The sequence below is a fragment of the Trachypithecus francoisi genome, unplaced genomic scaffold (assembly GCF_009764315.1).
Source record: "Trachypithecus francoisi isolate TF-2019V2 unplaced genomic scaffold, Tfra_2.0 Lachesis_group13, whole genome shotgun sequence".
Classification (NCBI taxonomy): Eukaryota; Metazoa; Chordata; class Mammalia; order Primates; family Cercopithecidae; genus Trachypithecus; species Trachypithecus francoisi.
The window spans coordinates 33,036,644-33,044,866 of NW_022681458.1; the positions used below are offsets into that span (position 1 = coordinate 33,036,644).

The 8,223-nt window shown below is 46.5% G+C and overlaps 1 protein-coding gene across 1 annotated transcript; it reads left to right on the plus strand.

Moving 5' to 3' along the window:
* LOC117094594 (gamma-crystallin D-like) lies at window positions 1-4,427 on the plus strand. Its single transcript, XM_033230494.1, has 3 exons — window positions 1-32; window positions 143-385; window positions 4,089-4,427. Exons 1-3 carry the CDS (start codon window positions 24-26, stop codon window positions 4,359-4,361), a joined length of 525 nt encoding a protein of 174 aa, XP_033086385.1. The 5' UTR covers window positions 1-23; the 3' UTR covers window positions 4,362-4,427.
* The last annotated feature ends 3,796 nt before the right edge of the window (window positions 4,428-8,223 follow it).

The window sequence follows — 8,223 nt, forward strand, 5'->3', positions numbered from 1 at the left end:
CCCCGCAGTGCGTCCAGCCAGCCATGGGGAAGGTGAGCTCAGCCCGCGCCCCGGGCCCCGGGAGCTTCCTGCATGGCGGGGGCCGGAGACTGGGGCAGGGGCAGGCCTGTGAGCCCTCGCCTTGCCTCGCCTTGCCTTGCAGATCACCCTCTACGAGGACCGGGGCTTCCAGGGCCGCCACTATGAATGCAGCAGCGACCACCCCAACCTGCAGCCCTACTTGAGCCGCTGCAACTCGGTGCGCGTGGACAGCGGCTGCTGGATGCTCTATGAGCTGCCCAACTACTCGGGCCTCCAATACTTCCTGCGCCGCGGCGACTATGCCGATCGCCAGCAGTGGATGGGCCTCAGCGACTCGGTCCGCTCCTGCCGCCTCATCCCTCACGTGAGTGCAGTCCCACCGGGTCCCTTCCGTGCCCTCGAGTCTCATCAGTTATCCACATGGATGATTCACAGGACAGGCGATGGGATGGGATGGCAGCCTTCTTTTTCCTAGCTCTAACTATATTCTCTTTTCCTTTATTAACATCCCTAAGGTTTCCTCCCATTGAAGAAATATGTGATGCAGTGCTTTTAACTGGACGTCGTATTTTATTTTGCTAAAGTCAAACTCACCTCTACTGGGAATAAGTTGTGCGTGGCATTCGCTCAGAGCGTCTATGTCACAGGTGATAGAAGAGCAACAGATTAATTCCTTGCTCTTAGGTGCCCATAGGCTAGGTGGCTATTTCTTACTGCGTCTGTAAACAGGGCTGATAAGAGTAGTTCCTTTCTAGGGTTCCAAAGAGGGTAAAAGGAGGGCACCTGGCACAGGTCAATACCCACCCCCAAGTATTAACTATTATTATAAACATCAGGGGCCTGTCAAGTCCTGCCTTCTGAATGGGCAAACCAGTAACCAACAATGAGATTCCAATAGCTCCTGCAGGGCCCCCTGTTATCCAAATGAAGCCCCAGCAGGCTGGAATTTCACAGTTAGGGATTCCCTAAAGTTGACTGTGACAGTCCTGGGAAAATGAACCATTTTTGTGAAGTCTGAAATCCCCTCACAGGGTTTAATTGCTTGATAGGGACCCAGTCTGGCATTAGGAGCCCAAAAACTTAGATTTCTAATGTCAAGTTCCAACTCTTCTAATTACAGACTGTAAGATCCACTTTACTAGCAGTCACTTAAACCTCAAAAAGAATTGCTTATGAGAATCCTCCCTAAAGAAAAAAAAAGTATATATATAGAGAGAGAGAGAGAGAAAGTCTCAAAGCCAGATTTGAGAGCGAAATGACATTCCTGATCAGCTCTTAACAGAGACAGAAGAAATGTCATTAGAAGGCTCAGATGGGGATCCAGAATCCGAGCTCCAAACAAAAAAGATTTTTTTTTCTTTTTTTTTTTTGAGATGGAGTTTCGCTCTGTTGCCCAGGTTGGAGTACAGTGGCATGATCTCGGCTCACTGCCACCTCTGCCTCCCGAGTTCAGGCAATTCTCCTGTCTTGGCCTCCAGAGTAGCTGGGATTACAGGCACACTCCACCACACCTGGCTAATTTTTGTATCTTTAGTAGAGACGAGGTTTCACCATAATGGTCAAGCTGGTCTTAAACTCCTGACCTCAGGTGATCCACCCCCCTCGTCCTCCCAAAGTGCTAGGATTACAGGCATGAGCCATTGTGCTCTGCCCCTAAAGAATATTTTAATGTGGAGGAAGAAAAGCATTGAGGCAATGGGAAGGAACAAACAAATGAAGGAAGAACAAGTGCTCAAAACAAGAGACATGGTCAGGCGCGGTGGCTCACACCTGTAATCCCAGCACTTTGGAAGGCTCAGGCGGGCAGATCACCTGAGGTCAGGAGTTCAAGACCAGCCTGGCTAACATGGTGAAACCTCGTCTCTACTAAAAATAAAAAATTAGCCGGGTGTGGTGGTGAGTGCCTGTAGTCCCAGCTACTTGGGAGGCTGAGGCAGGAGAATTGCTTGAACCTGGGAGGTAGAGGTTGCAGTGAGCCAAGATTGTGCCATTGCACTCCAGCCTGGGTGACACAGTGTGACTTCGTCTCAAAAAAAAAAAAAAAGAAAAAGATCTTCCTTTTAGACAAGGTTTCTCTCTGTCACCCAGACTGGCTTGAGTAGTGTGATCATAGTTCACTGCAACCTCAAACTCCTGAGCTCAAGTGATTTTCCCACCTCTTTTTTTTTTTTTTTTTTGGTAGACATAGTGTCTCATTGTGTTGTCCATGCTGGTCTTGAACTCCTGGGCTCAAGCAATCCTCCCACCTTGGCCTTCCAAAGTGATGGGATTACAGGCATGAACCACCATGCCTAGCTGCTCCTTCATGATCTTGAACTTCCATTTTTGGGTATTACCTAAAACTGATTTGTAAGAGCACATGTTGGAGGTAAGAACTGAAACCTAGTTCCCTTTGTGAGGGCTCTTGCTTTTCAGCATGTTTGAGTAGCAGGGCTTAAAACAGAAAGGCATGGATGAAGGATTGCTTGGGCTGGACTTTCTTCTTGTATTGCCACCAATCTGAGCCTCGTTTGGGTAAAAGCAATTCAACCTTCTCTCCCTCTAGCTTCCCCTAATGCTATTGAGATTCAAAATAATATCTTTTGCCAGGAATACATTTGCCTTTTTGTTTCAAAATCTTATTATTTGCCGGGAGCCGTGGCTCATGCTGTAGCAGGACAAGCCGCAGACAAAACTCCTCAGACACCGGATTAAAGAAGGAAGAGGATTTTTACTCGGCCGGGAGCGTCGGCAGACTGGCGTCTTAAGAACCGAGCTCCCCGAGAAAGAAATACTTGGCCTTTTTAAAGGCTTACAACTTTAAGGGGTCCACGTGAAAGGGTCGTGAGAAATCGAGCAAGAGTGGGAAACGTGACTGGGGACTACATGCATCAGCTAACAGAACAAAAAGTTTTACAATGCTTTTTTCACCCAGTGTCTGGAATTTACAGATAACACAAGTAGTTTAGGCCAGGGGTTGATATTATTATTACTTTGTTTAACTCCTAGGGCCAGGTGGTGGTGCCAAGGTTGTCTGGCTATTTATCTTACTTTTGTTTCTTTCCAACTTTTTGCTTTCTCCCCCTTCTCCTGTCTTATAAACTAGGGAAAAGGGGAGATGGGGAAAAGCTGGGAAGGACAACAGGAGAAGTGATGGTCTCATTCTATAATGCCTGTAATCCCAGCACTTTGGGAGGCCGAGGTGGGCGGATCACGAGGTCAGGAGATTGAGAACATCCTGGCTAACACGGTGAAACCCCGTCTCTACTAAAACCACAAAAAATTAGCGGGCAAGGTGGCGGGCGCCTGTAGTCTCAGCTACTCGGGAGGCTGAGTCAGGAGAATGGCGTGAACCCAGGAGGCGGAGCTTGCAGTGAGCCGAGTTGGCGCCACTGCTCTCCAGCCTGGGCGACAGAGTGAGACTCCGTCTCAAAAAAAGAGAAACAAAAAACAAATCTTATTATTTTATGTGTCATCCAACAAGAGCCCCAAACCATCACAAATTTATGAAGGAGAGACCAAAACAAATACATAAAATGTTTAAAAGTGGTCCTGAGCAGGACCAGCGTGTCCATTCATGTAGATTGTACCAGAAAACTCTAGGGAGCACCATTCATACCAAATGAACGGGGAATGGTGCCCTCTTGAGTTTCACAGTGCACAACCTACCCAACTATACACAGCAGCCCTGGTGTTAGCAGTGTCTTTCTTTTAGCTGAGTCACTTTTGATACAGGATTTTTTTTTTTTTTGAGACGAGTCTCATTCTGTCGCCCAGGCTGGAGTGCAGTGGCACGATCTCAGCTCACTGCAAGCTCCACCTCCCGGGTTCACACCATTCTCCCGCCTCAGCCTCCCCAGTAGCTGGGACTACAGGTGCCCGCCATCACGCCTGGCTAATTTTGTTTTTGTATTTTTAGTGGAGACGGGGTTTCACCGTGTTAGCCAGGATGGTCTTGCTTTCCTGACATGATCTGCCCACCGCGGGAGCCAGCGTGCCCGGCCGAGAAAAAAAATTTTTTTAAATCATCCTCCCAGGAAGTCAGGTTTTTCTGACGTTCCCTCTTCTGCTGTTTGCTGAACCCCCAGGCCAGTTCCCACAGGATCAGGATCCATGAGCGAGAGGATTGTAGGGGCCAGATGGTGGAGATCACTGAGGACTGCCCCTCCCTTCAAGACCGCTTCCACCTCAGTGAGATCCACTCCTTCAACGTGCTGGAGGGCTCCTGGGTCCTTTACGAGCTGCCCAACTACCGGGGGCGGCAGTACCTGCTGAGGCCCGGGGACTACAGGCGGTGCCAGGACTGGGGGGCCGCAGATGCCAGAGTGGGCTCCCTGAGGAGAGCTGTGGAGCTCTACTGAAATGTTTTTACTCTATCCTTTGCTCCATCTGGAAACTAATAAAATATTTCCGGTGTGTTCCATGCAGTAATGTGTCCTCTGTTCCTTTCAGCCTCCTTGGAAGGGCTCAGCAAAAATCATGCTGGGAATCATGTGGATTTTCTTGCATGTATCAATGGAAAGGGGCTGTGAGGCAGCAGCTAAGAGCACAGCTCTGGGGCCAGAATGCCGGGACCCATCTCCACTTACTAGTGATTGTTGTGGGGCAAGTTACTTTTAACCAGACTCCCAGACCTCCTGAATCAGCAACCTCCACAGAGCGCCCTGTGCATCTGTGAGGCTTAACCAGCTCCCTGGGAAGGGTTATGATGTGGAACATTTGGGGCCCACTGAGTAAAAGCCTTTTCTCTCCAAGTGTGGTCTGAAAACCAGCAGCACAAGGCATGCCCTGGGAGCTTGTCAGAAATGCAGAATCTCAGGCCTCACTCCAGACCTGCTGCTTCAGAATCTGCGTTTTATTTTATTTATTTTATTTTATTATTTTTTTTAGAGACAGGTTTTTTACCCTGTTGCCCAGGCTGGAGTGCAGTGGTGCAATCACGGCTCACTGCAGCCTCAAACTCCTGGGCTCAAGTGATCCTCCTGCTTCAGCTCCCCCGAGTAGCTGGGCCTACAGGTTGCATCACCACATCCGACTTAAATTTTTTTTTTGTAGAGGTGGGCATCTCCCTATGTTGCTCAGGCTGTTCTTGAACTTTTGGCCTCAAGGGATCCCCCTGCCTTGGCCTCCCAAAGTGCCGGGATTATAGGCATGAACCACCACATTCAGCCACCCATGGAGCTTTCTAAAAATGCTGATGCCTGAACCCCACTGAGACATTAATTTTTTTTTTTTAATTTGTTTTTTTGTTGTTGTTGCTGTTTTGAGACAGAGTTTCACTCTTGTCGCCCAGGCTGGAGTGCAATGGCACAATCTCCGCTCACCGCAACCTCTGTCTCCCAGGTTCAAGCGATTCTCCTGCCTCAGCCTGCCAAGTAGCTGGGACTACAGGCACCTGCCACCACGCCTGGCTAATTTTTTGTATTTTTGGTAGAGACGAGGTTTCACTATGTTGGCCAGGCTGCTGGTCTCGAACTCCTGACCTTGTGTTCTGCCCGTCTTGACCTCCCAAAGTGCTGGGATTACAGGCATGAGCCATCGTGCCCGGCCGAGACATTAATTCTGAAATAATTACACAATTTTCAAATAATTTCTCTCCTTTGATTTACATTTTACTGATTTAGGTAAAGCTTTATTGGAAAACAAGATTTGGATCCAGGACCAAGATGACACTTCCTGCTTCTTTCCAAATCAAACTAACCACCATCCACAGGCAGAGCAACTATGGATTGCAAATATTCTTTCCTGGGCCAGGACCTGGCCTGGTGACAGAGTCAGGCAGTGAATGTGGCCTGGACAGTCGGCCCAAGCAGAGACAGCCACAGAGACCAAGTGATGGTGACAAGGGGGCTATGATCCATTCCAAGCTGAACTTTCTGTTGATTAGGCCACTGAACCACCTAAACACCAGGGAGACATTTACTTTGCTTAGGAACAAGATCGTGAGACTATGAGGTCTACTCAACTCGCTGTGCTTAAATTCACCATCAGTGGAATTTATTATTAACAAGTGTTTCCATTCATGATTCATGAATCTCCTTTTTCTTTGTACTCTTCTTCTCACATCTTCCTTTATATTTGATTTGTGACTCTATGATTTCTTTTTCTTTTTTTAAGCAAAGAGGTGGAAGCCTTTTGTGCCACACAGAGACTAAATGAATAAAAATTCCTAAGTGTCAACTGTTTAAAGTAGCTTCCATCTCTTCCATTTAGAAAATGGTTTTATTTAGTCTGGATAAGAGCTCCACCTTGTGCTGGCCAGAAGGAAGACAAATATGATTTAAAAGCCTTTTCCAAAATCACAAATAGAGGTTATTTTGCACCTTTAAAATATACTCAGCTATGCAGTATATGCAGGTTAAGCTTATAATTTAGCCAGTGGTTATTAAGCAAATATAAATTGTTTGAGATCTTTGTGACACATCCTAAGCATTCCTAAGAGATAGTGAAGAGAGGCATGCCAATTAGTCTTGTGTTCGCCCCAAAGGGTGTGGCCTTTTTGAATGGACCATCCAGCATCTACACCGTGCTTTTTAAAAGAGCTTTATGTTGGCTGGGCGCAGTGGCTCACACCTGTAATCCTGGTACTTTGGGAGGCCAAGGCGGGAGGATCACCTGAGGTCAGGAGTTCGAGACCAGCCTAACATGGCAAAACCCCGTCTCTACTAAAAAAACAAAAAATTAGCTGGACGTGATGACTCGTGCCTGTACTCTCAGCTACTTTGGAGGCTGAGGCAGGAAAATTGATTGAACCTGGGAAGTGAGGCTGCAGTAAACCAAGATCATGCCACTGCACTCCAGCCTAGGTGACAGAATGAGACTCCGTCTCAAAAAAGCAAATAAACAAAAAATAAAAGTCTTCATCCTCCATCTCTCAATGTCTGACAGGCCCACATGTAATTTATGAAACACTGAGTTCATGAATAAAGCAGACCCCACATCCATGTTCAAATATTTCCTCCACTTCATTTTCAAGCTCAGTCTCTGGTTTCTCTCGACCAACTGTTTGTATTCAGAGATAATGATTGTATTCAGAGATAATGGACAGTGTACAGTGTTATTCCTCTTCTGCCCATTTCTGCATTTGAAAGCCACAACCTTGATCTAAAATAACACCTGCTGGGCACAGTGTCTCACACCTGTAATCCCAGCACTTTGGGAGGACAAGACAGTCAGATTACTTGAGCCCAGGAATTCCAGATCAACCCAGACAACATGGCGAAACCTCATCTATACAAAAAAAAAAAAAAAAAAAATAGAAGGAAGAAACCACACGCAAAGAAAAATAAATAAATAAATAACACCCAAGCTCTGCACCTTCAGGTTGCTTCAGATATTTCCCTTAAGTGATGTTTGTCTTTCTGCCTTGTGAAAGTTGTCAGAATCAGCCGGACGCAGTGGCTCATGCCTGTAGTCTCAGCACTTTGGGAGGCTGAGGCGGGTGAATCACGGGAGGTCAGGAGTTTAAGACCAGCCTGGCCAACATGGTGAAACCCTGTCTCTACTGAAAATACAAAAAAAATTAGCTGGGCCTGGCGGCACATGCCTGCAGTCCTAGCTACTCGGAGGCTGAGGCAGGAGAATTACTTGAACCTGGGAGACAGAGGTTGCAGTGAGCTGAGATCGCACTATTGCACTCCAAGCTGGGTGACAAGAGTGAAACTCCGTCTCAAAAAAAAAAAGAAAAAGAAAGTTGTCAGAATCAAAATAGAGTGACCAATTATAAGAAAACAAAACCCTGACAAATAGGGACAGGGAAGGTTATAAAGAGAAGGTTCTCGTGCTTATATGCTTGATAACAAAAAACGATCACAAAAAGACTGCAAAAACCACAACCTTGCACACAGAACATTGCAACTTTATATTAAAAATAGTTCTGCAAGGACATCTGCCCAGCAACTGCCTGTTCAACCTTAGACTGGTGTCACCCTTGTTAATGATCTTTGTAGTCAAGGATAATTATTTGAAAACAATTATGTAATCCTCATTTTTTCCTTTGAAAACCTTTGTCTTCCTTTAACCTCCCTGAATATGCACATAGTTTACTATGGCATGCATATTCCCATTGCAAAGCTCCACTCCCAAAGAAATATTGTTTACTTTTAGAGAGTCCCTCTCTTGTTTAGGTTGACAGTCTGAACCCTCATACTCCCAGCTGACTCTGATTTAGAAGATGGGAATTCAGAACTGTTGATATAGCTCACAAATATAGTTCATGTTCTC